This window comes from Salmo salar, chromosome 26 (genome assembly GCF_965601325.2).
Source record: "Salmo salar chromosome 26, fSalSal1, whole genome shotgun sequence".
NCBI lineage: Eukaryota > Metazoa > Chordata > Actinopteri > Salmoniformes > Salmonidae > Salmo > Salmo salar.
Genome location: NC_138316.1, coordinates 8,319,056 through 8,344,000, shown reverse-complemented (window position 1 = coordinate 8,344,000; position 24,945 = coordinate 8,319,056). Strand labels below are relative to the sequence as shown.

The window sequence follows — 24,945 nt, the reverse complement described above, 5'->3', positions numbered from 1 at the left end:
CTAAAGTAGAAAATGTAACACTGATTTAATGGAGAGTTGAACCCTTGTTCAACTCTGTTTACAAATGAGCTATCTGTTTAAAGGCACATTTAGTACGATTTTTCCTTTTTTTAAACCAATCCCTTTTGGGTATGTCCTGGCCTCTCTTCTCGTTGCTGTGGTTGGCATCACACCTCTCCTCTCTTTATCCTCTTTGCCCTGGTTGAAATGGTGTTGTTTTATTAAACCTTCAATCTTTCCCTTCTTTCTCTCCAGCTGGGATGACAGCAGCTCGGTGAGCAGTGGCATCAGTGACACCATCGACACAGATGACATCAACACCAGCTCCTCCATCAGCTCCTACGCCAACACACCGGCCGCACAGCGCAAGGCCCTCAACGGACAGGTCAGTGTGGAGGCTAGACACACACACACACACACACACACACACACACACACACACACACACACACACACACACACACACACACACACACACACACACACACACACACACACACACACACACACAAATACAGCGCCAGGCTGGACACACAAATAGACTCTCTGCACAGTCTCACACTCCCGCCTCTCCCCCTCTTTCTCCTCTCCCCCTTCTCTTCTCTCCCGCTTAGCTCAGAGTGTGTTAATGATGTTTGGAAGGGAATATGAGCCTGTAGTATTGCTCTGGGTGGCAGACGTGTGAACCGACTAGACTAATGTTCATGTTTGAACTGGCCTCAAGTCATTAAACATCCAATTTTAAGAAGCAACAGAAAAACGGTCTGAGAAGTGATACTACTCTCAGCTGTTTTGGGTGGCTTTGGGAAGGGGTGGGATGTCTGGGTAACGCACACCCGCCGTACAATAACACTCGTTTAATGATAGTGGGTATTTGATGTAGGATAACGAAGGCTGTACAAAGACCATATTCTCCCAGTGGTAGTTGACCTTTGACCCAGCACTGGATGAATATAGTCTCTTTCCATAGAAACTGTCTCCATATTGGATCCCTAAAGTTGCTGAGGTTATCGCATGCTGAGTAGGGCTTCACTTATGGTAGGCCCCAAAGAGCTTTCTGATTTTTTTGTCCACAATCGGTATACTCTCGTGGCCACTACCATCACGGCCCTATTGGCACTTATGGACGTTACTAACTTCAACCCGATTGGCCATTCATTTTATCCCCATATATTCCCATGCCATAGCACCATAAAATAGATCGGAACTTCCCTCTTCTCTCATCCTCTGTGTGTCCCCAGCCTGTGACGGACGCCGAGAAGCACTCGGCCTCTACCAACCCGAGCCCCGCCTGGTCAGGTGACGAGGTCAGGAGGTTAGACGGGGTGTCGGAGAGCGGGGTCAGCAGGATGGACCAGGGCTCCAAGTGGACCCGCCGGAACCCCTCTGACTTGTCTGACGAGTCAGACAAAGTGGGCTCGCAAAGGAAGAATCCCTCTGTGACACACACAGGGTCCTGGAGGAAGGGTATGAGTGCTCAGGTGGGGGTGACCAACCCCAGGACTAAAGCTACTGGAACGTCAGGGTCCACTGCGATGAAAACGCACAGCACAGGTTCGGGTGTTTCCTGTCCTGGCAGTGTTTTGCTGTCTGGGTATTTGTCTCATTTGCGATTGCGTGTGTGTTTCTGTGCGTGCTCATGTTTCTTTGGCAGTGCATCTCCTTATGTCGGTCTGTCTGTCCGTCCGGCTGTGTACATCTGTGTGTGTGTGTGTGTATATATATACAATATGCACTGTTTCTGTACGTCTCCCTCTCGTCTATGTGTGTCTCTCTCTCCCTTTGTGTGTGTGTGTGTGTGTGTGTGTGTGTGTGTGTGTGTGTGTGTGTGTGTGTGTGTGTGTGTGTGTGTCTCTCTAAGTGTCATTTTCTCTCGGGTGGTCTGAATCTTGAGTCCATTAACCCTTTGAAACACCACAACCAGGACAAACTCTCCTCTGACCTTAACCCCTGCTGTATGTCCCATCCTGTGTACGCGTAGGTAAAACGGACGACGTCAAGGTGTCCGAGAAGGGCCGTCTCTCCCCTCGCTCCGACGGCCTCCACAGCTCGCCCTCCGACGCCGGACGCAGCAGTGACGACGAGGCCAAGAAACACGCCCCCTCCTCCACCTCCACCGCTGCCCCCGCCCGCACGTCACACCCGCACGCCCTGTCCGAACCCCACTCCCAGTCACACACACTCACCTCCCGCACCCCCACCAGCACATTTGGCTTCAAGAAGCAGAGTTCCGGGATGGTTACTATGGTTACCGCCAGTGGCGCCACCATCACGAGCGGGTCAGCGACTCTTGGCAAGATGCCCAAGTCAGGGACGAGATCCCTAGCCGGTGGGGTAAAGGTCGGTGGTCAAGATGTGGGGTCCGGTCTAGGTCACCATGACGACGGGTACCTCTCGGTGAGCGCCCGCTCCACACTGCAGTACCGGAGCCTTCCGAGACCCAGCCGGTCCGGCGCCGCGCGTAACGGAAACCGGTCATCGACCAGCAGCATCGAGGCGACCGTGCTTTCCGTTACCACTCACAGTAAAAGCAGAGACGTGGGAAACACTGGGAAAATGAATGGAAGTGGGACTGGGGTCTCGCTAGCCAATCAGACGGACCGAGAGAAGGGCGTGTCAGAGGGCGTGGACAACCTGAGGGGAGGGGCTTCCAACGTACCTCTCACAGGGAGACAGCAGGTTGCCTCACCCACACTGCGCAGGTGAACAACCTCACACACTCACGCACTCACACTCAGATGCAGAGATATGTCACTCACACTTAAGTGTGGTCATTAATGACACCCATTTACAGTACAGTACAGTGTCTGAAACCTAGTCCTCGTGCGACGCAACAAACCCGCACACACACGCGCACCCACATTCACATCCATACACAAAGGTCATGTCTGTCCGCTGTAGGAAAACGATCCCTTCAGCATTTCTGTTCAGCTGCCAGGTCTGAGCCCACACTTTTCATAGTGCCAAGTCTTTATATGTGCACAGTAACACAAGCAGAGTCTTACCTCATCACTGCCGGGCTGGATCATTCATCTCTATGGGTAATACGGCTTTGAAGATCCTGCTCTATATTATCACCCTGCCTACCATCTCAACAGCCAACGCACTCCGGATATGTCCCAAACGGGGCCCTGTAACAAGTGTAGTGCACTAAATAAGGATTAGTGTGCCATTTGGGACGTGGCTCCCGTCTTTTGGCTCAACGTCATGGGGTATGCTAATGTAATGTTTCAAAAGTTACTTCAATATAATCCGCCAAGCCTTTACTCAATAGTGTGCAATAGGGGTGCTTACTAGAAATGACTTTAAAACAGAAATGTGTCTACAATACTCTGTGTCTCGTATCTCTCTCTCTCTCTCTCTCTCTCTCTCTCTCTCTCTCTCTCTCTCTCTCTCTCTCTCTCTCTCTCTCTCTCTCTCTCTGTGTCTGTCTACCTACATATTTTACGTTTACATTTTAGTCATGTAGCAGACGCTCTTATCCAGAGCGACTTATAGTTCATCTTAAAATAGCAAGGTGGGATAACCACATAAACTACATGACCAGAAGTATGTGGACACCTGCTCGTTGAACATCTCATTCCATAATCATGGGCATTAATATGGAGTTGGACCCCCCTTTGCTGCTATAACAGCCTCCACTCTTCTGAGAAGGCTTTCCACCAGATGTTGGAACATTGCTGTGGGGACGCTTCCATTCAGCCACAAGCATTAGTGACGTCGGACACTGATGTTGGGCAATTAGGCATTGCTCGCGGTCCAATTCATCCCAAAGGTGTTTGATGGGGTTGAGGTCAGAGCTCTGTGTAGGCCAGTCAAGTTCTTCCACACTGATCTCGACAATCCATTTCTGAATGGACCTTGCTTTGTGCATGGGGGCAATGCATAGTGCCAACTGTAAAGTTTGGTGGAGGAGGAATAATGGTTTGGGGCTGTTTTTCATGGTTCGGGTTAGGCCCCTTAGTTCCAGTGAAGGGAAATCTTAACGCTACAGCCTACAATGACATTCTAGACAATTCTGTGCTTCCAACTTTTTCGCAACAGTTTGGGGAAGGCCCTTTCGTATTTCAGCAAGACAATGCCCCCAATGGCGGTGAGCTTTACACCACTCCAGCTGACGCTTGGCATTGCGCATGGTGATCTTAGGCTTGTGTGCGGCTGCTCGGCCATGGCATCCCATTTCATGCAGCTCCCGTCGAACAGTTCTTGTGCTGAAGTTGCTTCCAGAGGCAGTTTGGAGCTCGGTAGTGAGTGTTACTTGCTTCAGCACTCGGTGGTCCTGTTCTGTGAGCTTGTGTGGCCTACCACTTCGTGGCTGAACCGTTGTTGCTCTTAGATGTTTCCACTTCACAATAACAGCACTTACAGTTGACCGGGGCAGCTCTAGCAGGGCAGAAATTTGACTAACTGACCTGTTGGAAAGGTGGCATCCGATGACGGTGCCACGTTGAAAGTCGCTGAGCTCTTCAGTAAGGCCATTCTACTGCCAATGCTTATCTATGGAGATTGCATGGCTCTGTGCTCGATTTTATACACCTGTCAGCAACGGGTGTGGCTGAAATAGCCGAATCCACGTATTTCCCTTAATAAAGTAGCTATCAGCAAAGTCAGAGCTAGCAAGAGGGAAGAGTAAAGCGCAAGTGTTAGTTCACAAAAGGCTTGTGGGGGGGGGGGGGGGGGTGCTGTGGGATTATTTAAGATACTCTTTGAAGAGGTAGGGTAAATATATATATTCTTTTATCCTTTTCAACTTTCTCCTTCTCTTCTCCCTCTCCATCTCTCTTCAGGTTGTTTGGTGGTAAGTCCAGTAAGCAGGCTCCAGTCACCACTGCAGAGAACATGAAGAACTCAACGGTGATCTCCAACCCTCACGCTACCCATGCTGCCCTGGACTCCCCTGGAGGTGTTGGGGTGGAGAGCGAGGGCAGCAGCCCCCTGTACGGAGGACGAAACCTGAGCACGGGCCATAGCACGCTGGGTAGCGAACAGGTGAGATAGAGAGACGAGCCTAACCATATGACATGAGCGGGTAATATCTATGCAGCCTGTTGATAAGCATCAGTGTCCAGAGTTTATACTTGCACAAACAAGAAAATAGCTAACTTTAGCTACCAGCGCCGATCACGATAGGTAGCCCTGTGGTAAAGTAGTTGGCTATGATAGCTAGCAACAGCAGATCGTAATATGAAGAACACTGTAAGAATGCAGCAGACATGTGATTTTACCTTGGCGAGTGGAAGCGTAACCACTAAGCATAACATGGAAAATCACTTGATGAATCCATAATTCCTCCTGTGTCCCCCAGAGTGCGTCCAGCCCCAGCTCTCTCTACTCCTCCACGGGGCCCTCCAACAGCCTGACATGGGGCACCACAATGAGCACTGGCTCCTCTGCCCAGAGCAGGGAGGGTACCCTGGGTGGGCACAGCGGGCACGGTGGTGGGGCGGGAAGCCTGGGCTACCCCTCTGTCAGCAGCATGCACACCAGCAGCGAGTCCATCGACATGAGCGTGAGCAGCGCTGGGCATGGAGGAAGGGACAGCAGGGAGGACACCCTCTCAGCTCTGGGCAGGACCAGCAGCATGAAGATGGGCATGTCTGAGAGGTGAGGACAGAAGGGTGGAAGGAAGGAAGGAGGGATGGGAGGGAGGGTTTGAGCGTTAAGAGTGGGATGTTGGGGGAGTCTTCTCTGATCTTGGCCATTATGTCTTAATATGGACAGAAAAACAAGGAACCTGTCAGATTTTGCCATAGCATGCACTGTCATATTGTGTTTGTTCAATGTATCATTGTGAACCGTTCCTGCATACACGAATTGTATGTGGCCGGAATGTATCAGCCATATTATCACCAGAGATGCAATCCAAGCATCTCCATGCAAAGCATTGTTTAAGGTATGCCTTAATGCCATGTCATTTCAGTACTATTCTGGTTTTACCTTCTCTGACATATCTCATTATCTATCCTTACTAGACTAGTAGATGAGATTCATTGGTGAGCTGGAGGTGGGGGTTTTGCTTGTGGCAACGGTTGGACTCAATGTGGCTCTCTCCTTCAGAGGATTCTTCTCCCTCTCTTTTCTTTCTAAAGTTCTTTCTCTCTTTGTCTGTTGTGCCCCCCCCCCCCCCCCCCCTTCCCATCAGCCCCCTGTCCTCCCCCTCCGCTAGCCCTAAATTCAACCGAAACACCTTACCTCGGAAACAGGAAAGGTAAAAGTGCCTGTGTGTGGGGCTTCTGCTTAGTGGCGGTGTGTGTGTGTTTGTGTGCGCGTGTGTGTGCGCGTGTTGTGTTGTTGCAGGCTTTTGTTCCCCCTAGAGCGCTTGCTCTCAGTTCCCCCATAGCTGTTTATATGCTGCCATCTTGTGGCAACTTCGACTTGGAGCTTGATATTTTAAAACACCCATCACTGCTATGACACGATACTATACTAAGATGTGTTGCCACAAAATATATTTTTCTGAAAAGCGATGGCATATACAGTACTAGTCAAACGTTTGGACACACCTACTCATTCCAGGGTTTTTCTTTATTTTGACTATTTTCTGCATTGAATAAAATACATTTAAGTAACAAATAATTAAAGAGCAGCAGTAAAATAACAATAGCGAGGCTATATACAGGAGGTACCGGTACAGAGTCAATGTGCGGAGGCACCGGTTGGTCGAGATAATTGAGGTAATACGTACATGTAGGTAGAGTTATTACAGTGACTACGCATAGATAATAACAGAGAGTAGCAGCAGCGTGGGGGGGACAGCAATGCAAATAGTCTGGGTAGCCATTTGATTAGATGTTGTCATGACTGGCCTGTTTGGGTCAGGTTACCGTGGATCACAGTTATACAGAGACATCTCTCCATCCCGCAGAGGGGGAGAGGTATAGAGGGATTGATGGGGGGGGGTTTATGACCTCACGCCCATGGTAAATTACAAGGCACAAGCACACCAACTCCTTTTTGGTCTCTAATGTGAGAGACTAGAATGTCTTTGTGTTACATTATGGAGACTCTACCTCAGAACTGTAACATGCAATAAATGGACTTTGGGACATTATATTTCATCAGCCAAAATGGTGGTAAAAATGATAGATGGAATATGAAAATGGATGTCATTCAAAGTTAAATGACGACTTTATAACGAAAACATTGTAACTTGAAGAGTTTTCATTATATCTACATGATGTTTACATACAAAACATCCAGATCAAAGGGAATGTTTTTGTAAAGATGAACTATGAATTTAGTTGTCTAAACCGGATCCTGGTAAGTTCTGGTACCTTGCCTTGTAACGAGCTACGCCCCAGGGAACCCAGAGGGCATGTCATAAAGACGGAAACACCCCTTTGTGAGGGTATAAAACTTGTGAGTTAAGAATTTACATATCAGCCTAAGTTTACCACGCACTGCAGCCGACTAGTTTACGACTAGTCGTGATCCCAAAACGCAGCACGAGGAAGCGGACAAAGGAACCTCTTAACAATCAGGGCTATGGTTGATTACTGAATCTAAGAAGGTGAATTCAAGAAGAACCAACCGGTTATTCTCTTCCAATCATCGGTTGTCTACACGGCCCTCCTACCCAAGCTGGGAGCGTCAACACGGCTGATTAACCTCCTCAGATGTCCACTCTCACGGAACGAGTGCGAGGAAACGGACCACTAAGAGAAAGGACACTGACATCGTGTGGACAATCAGAGACTTGCACCCGGTAACGAAGGAAAGAAAAATTTGTTAACCAAACCTTTCCCGCTAAGCGGAACTCGGTCCATGAGATACCCAACGGAGACCTTCAACAAGTAAATACATTCATTATAATTCTGACCCATAAGAGCGGCTGTTCGGGGCAAGGTGTTAGGGCTAAACTAAGCATAGTTTACGAATGTATCACGTGTGCTTTTATCTCGTGCACTTTCTCTCTCTCTCTCTTTCTTTAAATCTCCATCTTGTGTAACACGTGTCATATTGTGTTGGTCCGCTCGGGACCTGTTGCCATTGTATGAAGTTCTAACCAATAACCTAGACTGTTTTTGTACGTGTATCTTATATTATCATTTAGCTTGTTAGTAAATAAATAATCAACTCAATTGGTGTGGTACGGAATGATTAGTGAGACCCGGGTTTGTGCAGATTTACGACATGCAATGTTCAGAATAAGGCTGATGAGGAAATTAATTAATTAATTAGTGACTGCTAGGAAATTGATATTCTGATATTCTTTGAGTTCATTTGGGAAACGGTAACTCGTTAAACTTTTCCCATGGTGCCCCAGGTTACTGAGTTAATGGTTACCTGATTAATTTAATCACATAATTATAAACATAGTTAATTATTCGATGAATAGCAGTCATCACATTAATAATACCAAAGTCACGACAATGTTCAGGAGTCTTATGGATTGGGGGTAGAAGCTGTTTAGAAGCCTCTTGGACCTAGACTTGGCGCTCCATGACTGCTTGCCGTGCGGTAGCAGAGAAAACAGTCTATGACTAGGATGGCTGGAGTCTTTGACAATTTTTAGGGCCTTCCTCTGACACCGCCTGGTATAGAGGTCCTGGATGGCAGGAAGCTTGGCCCCATAGTGATATACTGGGCCGTACGTACTACCCTCTGTAATGCCTTGCGGTCGGAGGCCGAGCAGTTGCTATACCAGGCAGTGATGCAACCAGTCAGGATGTTCTCGATGGTGTAGCAGTAGAACCTTGAAACTTCGGACTTCAACAGTATCTTGCATTACTCATCTCACATGTACAGTTGAAGTCGGAAGTTTACATACACTTAGGTTGGAGTCATTAAAACTCATTTTTCAACCACTCCACAAGTTTCTTGTTAACAAACTATAGTTTTGGCAAGTCGGTTAGGACATCTACTTTGTGCATGACACAAGTCATTTTTCCAACAATTGTTTAAAGACAGATTATTTCACTTATAATTCACTGTATCACAATTCCAGTGGGTCAGAAGTTTACATACACTAAGTTGACTGTGCCTTTAAACAGCTTGGAAAATTCCAGAAAATGATGTCATGGCTTTAGAAGCTTCTGATAGGCTAATTGACATAATTTGAGTCAATTGGAGGTGTACCTGTGGATGTATTTCAAGGCCTACCTTCATACTCTGCCTTACATCATGGGAAAATCCAAAGAAATCAGCCAAGACCTCAGAAAAAACATTGTAGACCTCCACAAGTCTGGTTCATCTTTGGGAGCAATTTCCAAATGCCTGAAGGTACCATGTTCATCTGTACAAACAATAGTACGCAAGTATAAACACCATAGGACAACGTTGCTGTCATACCACTCAGGAAGGAGAGGCATTCTGTCTCCTAGAGATGAACGTACTTGGGTGCAAAACGTGCAAATCGATCCCAGAACAACAGCAAAGGACCTTGTGAAGATGCTGGAGGAAACAGGTACAAAAGTATCTATATCCACAGTAAAACGAGTCCCATATTGAAATAACCTGAAAGGCCGCTCAGCAAGGAAGAAGCCACTGCTCCAAAACCACCATGAAAAAAGCCAGAATACGGTTTGCAACTGCACATGGGGACAAAGATCATATTTTTTGGAGAAATGTCCTCTGCTCTGATGAAACAAAAGTAGAACTGTTTGGCCATAATGACCATCATTATGTTGGAGAAAAAAGGGGGAGGCTTGCAAGCCGAAGAACACCATCCCAACCGTGAAGCACAGGGGTGGCAGCATCATGTTGTGTGTGTGCTTTGCTGCAGGAGAGACTGGTGCACTTCATAAAATGTATGGCTTCTTGAGGAAGGAAAATTATGTGGATATATTGAAGCAACATCTCAAGACATCAGTCAGGAAGTTAAATCTTGGTTGCAAATGCGTCTTCCAAATGGACAATGACCCCAAGCATACTTCCAAAGTTGTGGCAAAATGGCTTAAGGACAACAAAGTCAAGGTATTGGAGTGGCCATCACAAAGCCCTGACCTCAATCCCATAGAAAATCTGTGGTCAGACCTGAAAAAGTGTGTGCAAGCAAGGAGGCCTACAAACCTGACTCAGTTACACCAGCTCTGTCAGGAGGAATGGGCCAAAATTCAACCAACTTAAGGCAATGCTACCAAATACTAATTGAGTATGTAAACTTCTGACCCACTGGGAATGTGATGAAAGAAATAAAAGCTTAAATAAATAATTCTCTCTACTATTATTCTGACATTTCACATTCTTAAAATAAAGTGGTGATCCTAACTGACCTAAGACAGGGAATGTTTACTAGGATTAAATGTCAGGAATTGTGATAAACTGAGTTTAAATGTATTTGTCTAAGGTGTATGTAAACTTCCGACTTCCACTGTATATACTGTATTTTATACCATCTATTGCATCTTGCCTATGCCACTCTGTCATTGCTCATCCATATATTTATATGTGTATATTCTTATTCCATTATTTTACTTAGATTTGTGTGTATTAGGTAGTTGTTGTGGAATTGTTAGATATTGCTGAACTGTCGGAACTAGAAGCACTAGCATTTCGCTACACTCTCAATAACATCTGCTAACTATGTGTATGTGACCAATAAAATTTGATTTGATAAGAAGAAGAGATTTGCTTGTGCCAAGAAACACAAGCAATTGGTCTGATGAGTCCAAATTTGACATTTTTAGTTCCAACCGCCATGTCTTTGTGAGACGCAGAGTAGGTGAACGGATGATCTCCGCATGTGTGGTTCCCACCGTGAAGCATGGAGGAGGAGGCGTGATGGTGGGGGGGGGTGTTCTGCTGGTGACACTGTCAGTGATTTATTTGCTACCACAGTATTCTGCAACGTTACGCCATCCCAGCTGGTTTGCGCTTAGTGGGACTATTTGTTTTTCAACAGAACACTGACCCAACACACCTCCAGGCTGTGTAAGGGCTATTTGACCAAGAAGGAGAGTGATGGAGTGCTGCATCAGATGACCTGGCCTCCACAATGACTTGACCTCAACCCAATTGAGATGGTTTGGGCTGAGTTGGACCGCCAAGTGAAGGAAAAGCAGCCAACAAGTGCTCAGCATATGTGGGAACTCCTTCAAGACTGTTGGAAAAGCATTCCAGGTGAAGCTGGATGAGAGAATGCCAAGATTGGGCAAAGGGTGGCTACTGAAGAATCTAAAATTTTAAATATATTTTGATTTGTTTAACACTTTTTTTGGTTACTACATGATTCCATATGTGTTATTTCATAGTTTTGATGCCTTCACTATTATTCTACAATGTAGAAAATAGTAAAAATAAAGAAAAACCCTTGAATGAGTAGATGTGTCCAAATTTTGACCGGTACTGTATATTTTTTTTACAATTGCAATAGCTAGATAGCACACTATCCACATTCCTCCTTTCCTCTCCTCCTTTCTTCTCCTCTCCCTGAAGTGTTTTTCTCTGCCGATCCCACAGGGGTCCACACAGTGATAGAAACACTCTGCCCAAGAAGGGACTCAGGTACCTACTGTAAGACCACTCAGGCACTGTCTGCCAAGCTTAGCACCGTCCCTCTCGCTTTCTGTCTCTTTCCCTTTCTCACAGCTTCAGCTCATGCAATGCTGGTGTTGTTGTTGTTGTTTATTTTGGCACGTGGCACAATTTTGTGTTGCGCTTCAGCATAAAGGCATGTCACCTGTCACCACTGTATGTGTAAAGTTGTCATGGTTTCACGTCATACGCACACCATTTTGGATTTCTGTTGACTGTCCGCTTGATTTGTGTGTTGCTCTCGGTTGAGGAAAAGTTCTTGTACATTATGTGAAATTTACTCGGGACATATTCATCAGTTGCTCTTGGTAAAAATACAATCACCATATGACGAATCAAATTCTGCCTGGTAAAGATGAAATCAGACTGTTAAAACCGCACCAGTTTGCACTCTACTCACGTAACCTTTACCCGTCAACCTTTAACCTCTGTGTTTGGCACTGCAGGTATGCCCCATCACCCCAGCTGCGAGGTCATGAGGAGGCTGCGCGTGATTGGCTGCGATCCCATTCGCAGGGTGGGCTGCAGGACTCGACCAGTAACTCTCCCTTCTCACCTGGATCCAGCCTCACCTCACCCTCCGGGACACGCTTCAACTTTGGACAGCTCGGTAGGACTTATAAACACCTTACAAGCCGCTGTTCTCGTGTGTGTGTGTGTGTGTGTGTGTGTGTGTGTGTGTGTGTGTGTGTGTGTGTGTGTGTGTAAACTAACCTGTATAGTTGTGTCCCTTGCAGCGGGTAGCCCCACCACAGCTGCTCAGATAAACCTGGCCAGCCTCCGGAACAACAGTCTGACCAATCAGGACATCACATTTGACCCCTGTGGTGACACCCGCCTGAGGAACTCCTGCGTGTCATTGGACGAGAAGTCTCGCACCATGAGCCGCTCTGGTTCCTTCAGAGAGGGCTTTGAGGAGGGTGAGTAAAGAGAGAAGAGGGAGGGAGGGAAGCGACAAGATGGACAGATGATTACTCATGGTAAAATCTCAAATCCTTAGATGGACATGGCTCTCCTTTGTCCTTCCCAGGTGGTGGTGTCAACCACGGGGAGTGTGGACGGTAGCTACAGGGTTGGAGAGCCCTGGTCTAAAGAAATGATGTCAAATTAGGTTTTACGTTTCTCTCTCTCCCACCTGAAAGCATCTTGTGTATCGTGGGTTCCCCTGCATTCTTTCGACAGTTCTGGTTGCGCCTCAGGAAGACCTTGAGGAAGAACCTGGAGGGAGAGGAGACAAGAAAACAGTCTAAGACTCATGCGTCAGTGCTTTTGGCTCCTGACTGAATAGAGCTGCGTTGAATCAAGCAATGAGAGCAGCAACACACTCACGTGTGTGTGTGTGTGTGTGTGTGTGTGTGAATACTTTGTGTGTGTGTGTAATACTTTGTGTGTGTGTGTGTGTGTGTGTGTGTGTGTGTGTGTGTGTGTGTGTGTGTGTGTGTGTGTGTGTGAGAGTGAGCGTGTGTGTGTGTGTGTGTGTGGGGGAATACTTTGTGTGTGTGTGTGTGTGGGAATACTTTGTGTGTGTGTTCTGTGTGTGTGTGTGTGTGTGTGTGTGTGTGTGTGTGTGTGTGTGTGTGTGTGTGTGTGTGTGTAATACTTTGGTGCAGAAATACTTTGGTGCATGGGTCTCTATTGTGCACTATTACAGTGTAAAATCTCCACTATACTGGAACAGGGGGAGAGAGGTAGAGAATAAGAAACAGGGAACCTAGTTGTAAATGCCATCTGGATAAAGTGTACGTGATCTCATTAAGAATCCAGTCGATCCTCACACGCTCCCACCAAATATTATTATACAGGCCCTCCAGTGCCACTGTTTTATCCTCTGTTGTGCCCTTTCTCTTGCTCTCTCTTTTTGCTCCTCACTTCTCAATTCCCTTCTTCCTTCCGGGGTTTTAAAAAAAACGGAATAATTACAGGGTCTTTATAATCAAGAAACACGAGGACATGCAGGAAACCGTATGTTTGTTGAGAGTGTGTGTGCGTGTGTGTGTGTGTGTCTACCCATGGGATTGGATTACTGTGTGTGTGTGTCTGTGTTCATATTAGTTTGTTATGTGTGTGTGTGTGTGTTCATATGTTTTCCTGGCATAGTTACTTTAGTGTTATTGAATGTGGACTGGGACATAAACAGTATACCTGCACACTTTGTTTAAGTTTCCCTATGTTGAGATGACTACACTTACAAGCTGAGATGACTACACTTACAAGCCCCCCCCCCCCCCCCACACACACAGGATAAGTCAGTGATTTCATAGATCGCCAGATTAAAATGGAACTCTTCCTTGAATGGAACTGAATGAAACTTTCAGGACAGTTTGCCTACCATTACATAGGCGGGGCACCACCGTATTCCTTTAGGCCTTTTGCGCACCACCTGGAAAATAATCTAGGAAGAAACCCTTCTCATGCGTAGACCTACTTCCTGGTATCTTCTATGACATCATAGCCTAATCCTTCTCTATCTGATCCTATCCTTCTAGCCTGTAGACAGGAAACCACCGAATTAAATAGAACCCTATGATATGCAGGAAACGCTCTTACGGCATTGTGTCTGGACTTTGATGTTAAGATCAGAGACTGAGTTGTTAGCCAATAGGATAATACCCACTCCCATCATAACCCTGTACTGTACTGTGTGGAGGCTAGACACGCACACACGCACACACGCACACACAACACACACAGTAACCCGCTGTGTGTGGTAGCGTGATCTTTATAGGGCTGTTATTAGGACTTTCACCACCATGGCGGCTGGTCGAGTCAGGACAAGTGAGAGGAGGTGGATAATGGTAGGGTGACTGGTGGATGGAGCGAGGTGGGTGGTGGAAGATGGGATTTGCATCTTAGGGAGATTGTCGGGGCTCAAATGTATTATGGTGTGCAGTCGTTTTTCTACGTTAGATATCTTTCGCATTTTTTCTTATTTTGTTCACAGACATGCGGGTAAGTGTGAGTGAGTCTCTGGCGTGTGTGTGTGTGTGTTTACTACATCACCTGATGTAGTGTGTGTTGTTATGTACTGTACAGTTCTGAGGCCTCATCCCTCTGTCCTGTGGCTTTGTCTCTGCAGTTCACGGCTCCTCCCTGTCTCTGGTCTCCAGTACCTCCTCTATCTACTCTACGGTGAGTACAAATGGTTTAGATTTTTTTTTATATTAAAATTGTCATTGATTAAATATAGCTCCTAATGCTCTAATGGTAGAGCCGCCACTGCTCCACTAGTTTACTGCGTTACTGTATATGTAGCTATATGTTTATTCATGAGTTGTAGTAGTCAATGTTTAATACCACAATAATACCACATATAAAGACCCGACTCAGAAACGACCAGGCCAGGTGGTCTAATGTTGATGTTAGGAAAGCTCATCTTAAATCAGTTGTTGAAGGTATAAAGTCACCAGAGTCCTTTATATGAGACAGAGGAGTAGGATAGAGTTTCCTGCTTGAGACTGATCTAATGTCACTTTTGTGTTTCTCTTCCTATGGTTAACGTTAGGATTTGGCTATGGTAAGCTGATCCTAGATCTGTGCTTAGGGGGGAACTTTTATCCTTCACATGAGACAGAGGGGTGGCTGCTCTTACTCAGATCCGGCCAGTCACGCCCACACACACAGCCCAGCCAATCAGTAAAGGGTTTTTCTATTAGGGTGGCCCCTACCCATTGACAGGTACACGCCCCGTAGCAGGTGTAGAGGCGGGTCTGTGTGGAGAAAGAGAAAGAAAGGAAAAGAGAGCGACAGCTCTCAGACAAGGTGGAACTACAGAGCAGGTCTGTGGCAGATAACTCAGGAGAGAGAGGAGTTACAGAAGCTGTCAAGATGATGGCCACTTTATCCATGACAGGAACGGTCACCGCTTGGGACATACGCACGGTAGGGATGGGATGGAGAAGATATTCCAGTTTCAGACAGATTGGGGATTTGTTCATTTTCCACCACCATTTTGAATTTATTTTTTGTCATGAAGATAATGACGATTCGGTGATTAAGGATGATGATTCTATAGCAATTGTTGCTCCATCATGTGTTTTTTGATCAACTGCTATTGACTTGGGGCACAGCGCAAAAAAGATCTTCTCCTGTCAGTTTTGTTTTGTCTGGGATAAATACGAGAGACAGGTCTGTTTGTGTGTCTCAGATTGTTTGGCTATGCCCTCAATTTAGGCTTCAACCCCTAACCTTAACCATTAGGATGGAAATGCAAAACTGAACTTAGATCAGTGTCTAGGAGGCAACTGTGAATGACAGCTTTGTTTGTGTGTGTAGATGATGTGTTGACAGGTTGTACTTTGTTACCGCCCCCCTCACACTTCTTCAGGTGCGCGAGAGTGAAACAAAGTACACCCACACACACAGCTTTGTTTTTGTGAATTTTCTGGACTTTTTGGGGAGAAACATTTATTTTCAATAATAAAATAATGTTTCCCTTAACCCTAGCCTTAACCCCTAACCTTAACCCATAACCCTAACTCCTAACCTTAACCACTAAACCTAACCCTTAAGCCTAAAATAACTTTTTAACAAATTAAGGATATAAAAAATATGTGTTCTTGTTTTCCTGCCTTGTCAGAACATTCTGGCTACCTGATAAAGTAGGAAGACATGTAAACACACACACACACACACACACACACACACACACACACACACACACACACACACACACACCACACACACACACACACACACACACCATTATTAGCTCTAACAAGCAAACACATTACAGCTCCAGACAAACAGGCGGGACCAGGGGAAAAACCATTATTAATTGCAGGTTGTTATGTCACAATAACACGGCCACTACTAGTTTTTTTATTTGGGTTGACATCAGGGCTTGCCTAGCAACCGCCCACACGCTGCACAGCAAATCACAGGTAGACAATACAGAGATATGTAGGAGCAGAATAGGGTAGAATGGTATTTTGGTTTGAAAATGTACTGACTGGTTCTCTGTGTGAAGACTTTTAGCTGTACATGTAAAGGGGGGGGGGGGGGTGTATTGTGTGTTATACTCTTTGTGATGGGTTGGTCTGTGTGTACGGGGTTTACATGCGTGTATGCTTGTGCCATTGTGTGTGTATACAGTTTATACTGTATGCGTGTAAGTGTCTGTGGGTATGAGGCCAATAATGTCTGCTTGTATGTATGCGGTTTCCCATAGCTCTCCTGTGTTACCATTGTTCAGAGTGGAGTGCAGGGAGACAATACCTCTCAGCAGAGAGACACACACACACACACACACACACACACACACACACACTCTGCCTCCTCCCACCAACACACTCTAAACACCTCCCAGGAGCATAGATCTCTGCTTTCCAGACCCATTACACCAGACATCTCTAATCACCATGTCTCTGTAACTTAGAAATCATCAGGGAGTTTGAACTAGATAAAATATACAGAGCCTGAAGACAGTGTTCTGGAGCCATGCTGGGCTGGTGTAGGCTGGTGTAGTCTGCTAGCCCCAGGTGCTGTAGAATTATAGTAACTATCACACCTCCCTCTTCCCTCCCGTTCAGGCCTGGCTGGAATAATGCTGCTTTCTTTCTTTCAGTCGATAGATCCATCTAATCATTCTCTCGTTTTGTTTTCACAGACCGAAGAGAAATCCCAGTCAGAGGTAAGACTTGAACTCCCGTTCACCTTTTTTGTAAAGAAATGCACTTTTTCCCCCTTTCTTCGTTCTCTCTTTCTTGTTTCTCTCTCTCTCTCTCTCTCTCCTCTCTCTCTCTCTCTCTCTCTCTCTCTCTCTCTCTCTCTCTCGTCTCTGTGTTCATATGACATGCTGGAACATGGGGTGTATTCAGTATTGTATCTAGTTACACATGTATGTGTTGTGGGTGACCATGTGACATCAAGCTCTTGTTCCGGACACCTGCATACACCTGTGTGGTCCTTTATGAAGCCGTGACACGATGCTTCCTTTCCCTAACCTCTTTCTATCAGATGGTAGATTTCCCCCCTGGTATTGTCACACCTACAGAACTTTCTCAGCCTGTCAAACCTTCTCAGCCTGTTGTGTGTTTTGGTGGTGGTGTGTTTTGGTGATGTGTTTTTGATGTTTGATGTGTGTGTGTTTTTATTTTTTAGATCCGTAAGCTGCGTAGAGAGCTGGATGCCTCCCAGGAGAAAGTCTCGGCCCTGACGACACAGCTGAGTGCTAATGTAAGTACAACAGGAAGGAAACCTAACTCCACACACAGATGTGGAAACATGCGGCTACACAAACATACAGAAAGTAATGTGTAAACACCAAGGCTGTTGCGGTGACTTCCTTACATGGAAAAACGACTTGGAAACGCACAAAAGCACACTTTTGGCGAAAAATACATAAGTGTCGTCTCTACCTGCTGCTAGCAAGGAAAATGGCGGTGAAGAACAGCCTTATGACGCAGTTCTAAATGAGACTCGCAAAATGAACAAAAATCTCCAAGCGAAAAAGTGAAAAACAAAAAGTGTATACTCTTGACAACCAAGTTACAAACGCAGAAGAGAGGGTATCAATCTTGGAGGACAAGAACACCTGCCTAAACGACATCAAATAATGGAGACTGATCGAAAAAGACTTCAATACCAGGAAAATTACAGTCGGAGAAACACACTTCGGATCAGAGGGGTTCCTGAAATCCACATAAATACGGAGGATTGTGTGAAAGACGTTTAACGCAACATATTTGATAACACACCGGAGGATGTTAACGACATGACCATCGAGAGAACACATCGGACACCAATGACACTGCGCCCAGGACCAGCCCCACGCAATCCCCGGCCTATCCTGGTGAAATTCTTCCGATACACCGACGGGGAGAAGGTCTGGTTCAGGGCAAAAAAGCTCAGGACTTTTCACTCGAAAGGGACAAAGGTGGAGTTTTTCCCTGACTTTCCCAAGATTCAGGACAAGAGAAATGCGTTCACGGAGGTGAGGTATATGTGCATGAAACGTGGACTGAAATACTCGTTGCAATATCCCGCCGTGTTCTGGGTTACTATGAGAGGATCACTACGTCGTTTCACAGACCCAAAGGAGACAAAGAAGTGTGTCGCCGACGTCAATGAGGCCGAACAAATTGACTAGCGTGGTAGGCTATGTAAGATCCGCATGTAAGCGGTGGTTCATCACAGATGGACTACCATTTTTCTTTAAGGTGATAGGAGAATTTCCTATGTTGTGGGTAACAGTCTCATTGAGTGTTTATGCTGCGAATGCTGCCTATAATTGATCTTTCTGGTTTACAGTTGATATCATTATATTGCTAGATTAAGCAGGATTATAGTCCAAGCATATCATTCTGTTTTATGGTTATAGTGGGGATAAACATATCAATTATTTAAAGTTTTCACTCTTATAACAACAATAATGGGTCAATATAGGCCACAACAGGTGTGTTCGTGCCATGCGTGATGGGCACAACCCAAAGTGTTAGTTCTTATTTAATGTGATCATTATTATGACCTATACCGGTCTCCCTTTTGTGTTTGTTCTTTGCTTACATTCCTGCCTTTTGGAATTAGACAGTTCATCTATCAGTCTACGTGAAAAAGGCTATCTCTTTATTCTTATTCTTGCGAGAATAATGATCAGGCTGTCTTTATGTTCAATGTTTTCGGTTGGATGTTTGTCATTTCTATGACATGTCATTTCAAAATGTATATGGTCATGCGCATATTTGGCGTTGGTAAAACGTTCGTATTCTGTTTGGAGCGTCAGCGCTCAGAAGCCCTCGAGACACTTCACACGGATGACGGGCTGGTTTAGGGGGGAGGGAGATTTTTATTTAGTATTTTCATTTTGGCTATCAACGCATTTAACTTTAATCGCATTTATATCAATGCAATATTCTAAGGCTCGTCACGTTTTGGTAATAATATATTTACAACCTTTCAGATACGATGACCAATGTGATTAAAGTTACGTTGTGGAAGTGAACGGATTAGGTTCATATTTAAAAAGACGAAAAACACTCAGACGTGATTATGGTCCAAGAGACCCACCTGCTGGAAAAGGATGCTCCTAGATTGGGAGACAGGTGGGTGGGCAGTGCTTACCGTAATACATTCAACCCCAAAAAAAGAGGTGTCTCTATTCTATTTATCAAAATTATACATGTTCAAGTGGAAAAAGAGTTGAAGGACAAAGAGGGACGAATCTTGATTTTACTTGTAAAGATTTAAGGACAAAATATAAAATTGGGAACTATTTCTACTCCGAATGAGGAGGACCCAGACTTCTTCCTTCAATTGAACAAAAATAATACTGGATTTTGGTGATTTTCCTCTGGTACTAGGGGGGAATTATAATCAGGTCCCTGATGCTTTTTTTAGACAAATCCAAAACTGATCTAACCAGGACCTCAAACTCAAGAAGCAATTAAAACAATGTGTAAAGATGCTGGTCGTCATGATATATGGAGATTGATCAATCCGCTCGAGATTACGCATTCTTTTCAAATAGGCACATTGTTTATTCACGCATCGACTACTTTCTGATCTCACACTCTCTCATAGATAAAGTGGGTGCTTGCAGTGTGGGCACGATAGCTATGACAGATCATGCACCCATTGTTCTGACTGTTGGAATAGGAGAAGAAAGAGAAAATGTAAATGTTGGCGAATGAACACCAGCCTCTTACAGGACAAGGTGTTTGGTGAATTCCTTAAAACACACATTACGATATTCTTTGAAACAAACAAACAATAGTGCGAAACAGGTATATGTCCTGGAAGCTTTTAAAGCTTACATACGCAGAGTAATTATACAACAATTAGCTACTATTAAGAAATTAGATAAACAGAAAATGTATAAACTTAAAACAGAGCTCAAAACACTGGAAAGGGAATATTGGTCCAATCCCAACAACATTTCTCTGGTAAATCGGACGAAAACCAAATACGAGCTGAATACTTTATTCAGTAATAAAGCTGAATATTCCCTGTACAGGCTAAAGCAGAGATGGTACGAATCAGGTGAAAAGGCAGGAAAACTGTTGGCCAGTCAAATGAAATCTAGAGAAAAACATCGGCAAGAAGGTAGAATCAGAAATAAGGTGGGCAAGCTGATTACCAATCATAAAGAAATGAGCAATATATTTCGAGACTTCTATCAGGAACTTTATACTTCAGACGGTCCTTTAGATATGCAGTTTCACTCAGGTTGAAACTGAGTGAAAAACATGGTTGTTGTGGATCTTTTTTCGAAGCCAAACCAAATGAAATCGACAATGCTGGTGATGATTATTTCAACGCATTTAAGACGTGGCATGTAGAACACATAGCCTAATAGCCTACCACATATTACGCACGGCAGAAAAACATTTAAAAAAAACATATTTAAGATGTCTTTGGAACATAATTGGTTTACTCCAAAATTAAATAAACTCTAGTAATTTCGTTTGAGTGTGGAATGTATTATTGGGCTTACTGGATGGACTGGTTACCTTATGCTATGCTCCAAACTTTATATCCATGAGCCTGGAAGAGAACATATAGGCCTAGGCAATGCTGTTGGTTCATTGATCGATTGTGCAGGGCAGCTTAAAGAGTATAGTTAGCCTACAATTATAGGGAATTTGTATTTGATTTTGAATAGCCTGGTAAAAGGGTCTTTTTTTTTATATTTTCATAATTAATAGGCTGCCACATTACCTTTAGCTACAGAATATGATGGTTGCCACTAAAAAGAGGATGATCACAGCTTTCTACTGCTACTATATAGTTGAAGTCGGAAGTTTACATACACCTTAGCCAAATACATTTAAACTCAGTTTTTCACAATTCCTGACATTTTAATCCTAGTACAAATTCCCTGTCTTAGGTCAGTTACGATCACCACTTTATTTTTAGAATGTGAAATGTCAGAATAATAGTAGAGAAGGATTTATTTCAGCTTTTATTTCTTTCATCACATTCCCAGTGGGTCAGAGGTTTACATGCACTCAATTAGTATTTGGTAGCATTGCCTTTAAATTGTTTAACTTGGGTCAAACGTTTCAGGTAGCCTTCCACAAGCTTCCCACAATAAGTTGGGTGAATTTTGGCCCATTCCTCCTGATAGAGGTGGTGTAACTGAGTCAGGTTTGTAGGCCTCCTTGCTCGCACACGCTTTTTCAGTTCTGCCCACAAATGTTCTATAGGACTAAGGTCAGGGCTTTGTGATGGCCACTCCAATACCTTGACTTTGTTGTCCTTATGCCATTTTGCCACAACTTTGGAAGTATGCTTGGGGTCATTGTCCATTTGGAAGACCCATTTGCAACCAAGCTTTAACTTCCTGACTGATGTCTTGAGATGTTGCTTCAAAATATCCACATCATTTTCCAGTCCCTCCTGCAGCAAAGCACCCCCACAACATAATGCTGCCACCCCGTGCTTCACGGTTGTACCTGTTTCCTCCAGCATCTTCACAAGGTCCTTTGCTGTTGTTCTGGGATTGATTTGCACTCTTTGCACCAAAGTCTCCTTCCTGAGCGGTATGACGGCTGCGTGGTCCCATGGTGTTTATATTTGCGTACTATTGTTTGTACAGATGAACCTGGTACCTTCAGGCGTTTGGAAATTGCTCCCAAGGATGAACCAGACTTGTGGAGGTCTCCAATTTGGTTGATTTCTTTGATTTTCCCATGATGTCAAGCAAGGAGGCACTGAGTTTGAAGGTAGGCCTTGAAATACATCCACAGGTACACCTCCAATTGACTCAAATTATGTCCATTAGCCTATCAGAAGCTTCGAAAGCCATGAAATAATCTGTCTTTAAACAATTGTTGGAAAAATTACTTGTGTCATGCACAAAGTAGATGTCCTAACCGACTTGCCAAAACTATAGTTTGTAAACAAGACATTTGTGGAGTGGTTGAAAACAAGTTTTAATGACTCCAACCTAAGTGTATGTAAACTTCCGACTTCAACTGTATATACTAGGCGGTGTCAGAGGAAGGCCTCTAAAAAAATTGTCAACGACTCCAGTCACCCAAATCATAGACTGTTCTCTCTGCTACCGCACGGCAAGCGGTACCAGAGCACCAAGTCTTGGTCTAAAGGCTCCTCAACAGCTTCTACCCCCAAGATTGCTGAACAATTAATCAAATGGCCACCCGGACTATTTACATTGACTCACGCTTTGTTTTTACACTGCTGCTACTCGCTGTTTATTATCTATGTATAGTAAATTTACCTCTACCTACCGGAACCCCCTGTATATAGCCTCGTTATTGTTATTTTGTTATTTTATTTAGTAAATATTTTTCTTAACTCTATTTCTTGGACTGCATTGTTGATTAAGGACTTGTAAGTAAGCATTTCACGGTAAGGTACACCTGTTGTATTCGGCGCATGTGACATACAGTTTGATTTGAAGACGCATATCTAGCTGCAAAGCCCCTCACGTGACGAGGGCAGCTCCGATACTTGAGTCGTGTGTCAGTCGGCACATCTGCTACACGCTAGTACACCAACCACCTCCCTGCATGTTCAGAGGTGTACATACGTTTTTATTGACCAGCGTGTAGTGCAGGGGTTAACTACACAGAGCATCCTAGACAGAGGAGATTAAACGTTCTTAGGTGATGAAGGTCTTCACACAGTTGTCTACAATTATTTTTATTTCGGGGGGGGGGGGTAAAAAGAGTGATGTCATGTTTTGGTTTCAGGCGAGGCCATTGTGGCTGTGTTAACCGTCAGTACACGTTCAATGAGAGCTTTTCTCACACTGCTCAAAGCCAGTCTTGTAGTCTATGTTTAGCTGCAGTATCTCAACTCATGGTTGTTCAAGGTCTCCGGCTCTACCTTCTCTCTTTTTTATCACAATTGGGAGAGGAGTCTATCGTCACCCAGATACCACTTCTCTCTGTCTCCCCACTGTCTCTCCGTCCCACGCATTCCCCTTCAACCCTCCACGCACTCTCTCTCCACCCACCCACCCAGACACTCTGTCTTAGTTCTTAGACGCTGGAGAGAATAGACACGGTTCATGTGTCGGGGAAAAGTGGTACTCAAGAGCCACGGAGTCAATGCTGTAGCTTTAGCATTGTTAGCATCCTGCCTCCCTAGCCATGGCGTCCAGCAGACCATACCCCAGAGCGGGCACAGAGGGCATCTGGCTCCCCCTGAACCACTACCCTTCCAGGAGGAGAATCCATCCGGCACCGCCACTCAGAGGGGACCTGGGAGACCCTGTCGACCAAAGCTCTAGTGTGGACACGTCTATTAGAGAGGTGTGAGAGGATTTAAGTCGGATTTAGAGGATTTCTGGTGCCGCCTTTTGAGACATTTTGAAGTTGTGCGACCGACAGAGTTGGTTATTATGATATGTAGCATTTGCTGTTTTTCGTTTTGTTTTTGCTTTGACTTCTAGTTTTTAACTGGAATGCAGGCTAATCAACGCACCGAATAAGCTGTTGGTTTTGAGATGTTGTAACTGTTGTTATTCGGGTAACTTGGCTTGGATTCCTGGCAGTTGCTTTTGTCTTATCTGCTGCTCGTTCTGTCCTTGAAGCAGGTCATCTGGGAGTGCAGCTACTGTTGCGCTCATCACTCTCATGCTTTGACAGTAACCGCTTCTGAAGGATCTTTGGCCATCCAATCTAAGTTGAACTATAACATAACCTCTTTTGAACCTATAAGTAGAATTATAAACTGGGTGGGTCGAACCCTGCATGCTGATTGGCTGACAGCCGTGATATATCAGACCGTATACCACGGGTATGACAAAACATTTATTTTTACTGCTCTAATTACGTTGGCAGCCAGTTTATAATAGCAATAAGACACCTCGGGGGTTTGTGATATATGGCCTATATACCACGGCTAAGGGCTGTGTTCAGAACAGCCCTTAGCTGTGGTATATTGGCCATATAACACTCCTCTGGCCTTATTGCTTAAGTATAGTTTGACATATTCTAACCTGTGTTATTTCCCTGTGCAGGCTCACCTGGTGGCAGCGTTTGAACAGAGCCTGGGTAACATGACCATCAGACTGAAGAGTCTCAATATGACCGCTGAGCACAAGGTGAGGCATGTCATAACATAACATCATTTAAGGCAGAATTGAATAATGTTCATCTCTGGCCTAGGAAAACCAAAATATAAAAATGTGATCACGTATATGAATTTTAGATGCGTGACTGTTAGTTGCATGTTGTTGTAATGTTCTAAATGTGTTTTCCCTGCAGGACTGTGAGCTGAACGAGCTGAGGAAGAACATTGAGCTGCTGAAGAAACAGAACAACGTGGCCCAGGCAGCCATCAACGGAGTCATCAACACACCTGAATTCACCTGCAAACAGAACAGGACGGGTAAGGAGAACCGAACCACAACCATAGCAATAACACCAACAACCTCTTAGAGTACCTTAAAGGTACAGTAGACTCAGATAAATGATGTTTCCACGAGCAGCACCACAGTTCCACTATATATACAAAAGTATGTGGACACCTCTTCAAATTAGTGGATTCGGCTAATTCAGT

The 24,945-nt window shown here is 44.8% G+C and overlaps 1 protein-coding gene across 8 annotated transcripts in view; it reads left to right on the top strand.

Annotated features, from left to right (window-relative positions):
* The window catches only part of LOC106587075 (neuron navigator 2), a 335,183-nt gene that overhangs the window by 295,682 nt on the left and 14,556 nt on the right, over positions 1–24,945 (top strand). For 7 of the 8 annotated variants that reach the window (XM_082969356.1, XM_082969354.1, XM_045708752.2 and 4 more), the window contains 14 exons: positions 256–385; positions 1,242–1,554; positions 1,982–2,702; positions 4,788–4,989; positions 5,306–5,604; positions 6,143–6,208; positions 11,401–11,445; positions 11,922–12,085; positions 12,213–12,395; positions 14,552–14,604; positions 17,081–17,104; positions 17,575–17,649; positions 24,404–24,487; positions 24,651–24,774. In XM_082969356.1, the coding sequence (XP_082825482.1) occupies positions 256–385; positions 1,242–1,554; positions 1,982–2,702; positions 4,788–4,989; positions 5,306–5,604; positions 6,143–6,208; positions 11,401–11,445; positions 11,922–12,085; positions 12,213–12,395; positions 14,552–14,604; positions 17,081–17,104; positions 17,575–17,649; positions 24,404–24,487; positions 24,651–24,774 (2,483 nt within the window). The remainder of the gene's footprint in view (positions 1–255; positions 386–1,241; positions 1,555–1,981; positions 2,703–4,787; positions 4,990–5,305; positions 5,605–6,142; positions 6,209–11,400; positions 11,446–11,921; positions 12,086–12,212; positions 12,396–14,551; positions 14,605–17,080; positions 17,105–17,574; positions 17,650–24,403; positions 24,488–24,650; positions 24,775–24,945) is intronic. The other variant, XM_082969355.1, reaches the window with a different exon arrangement.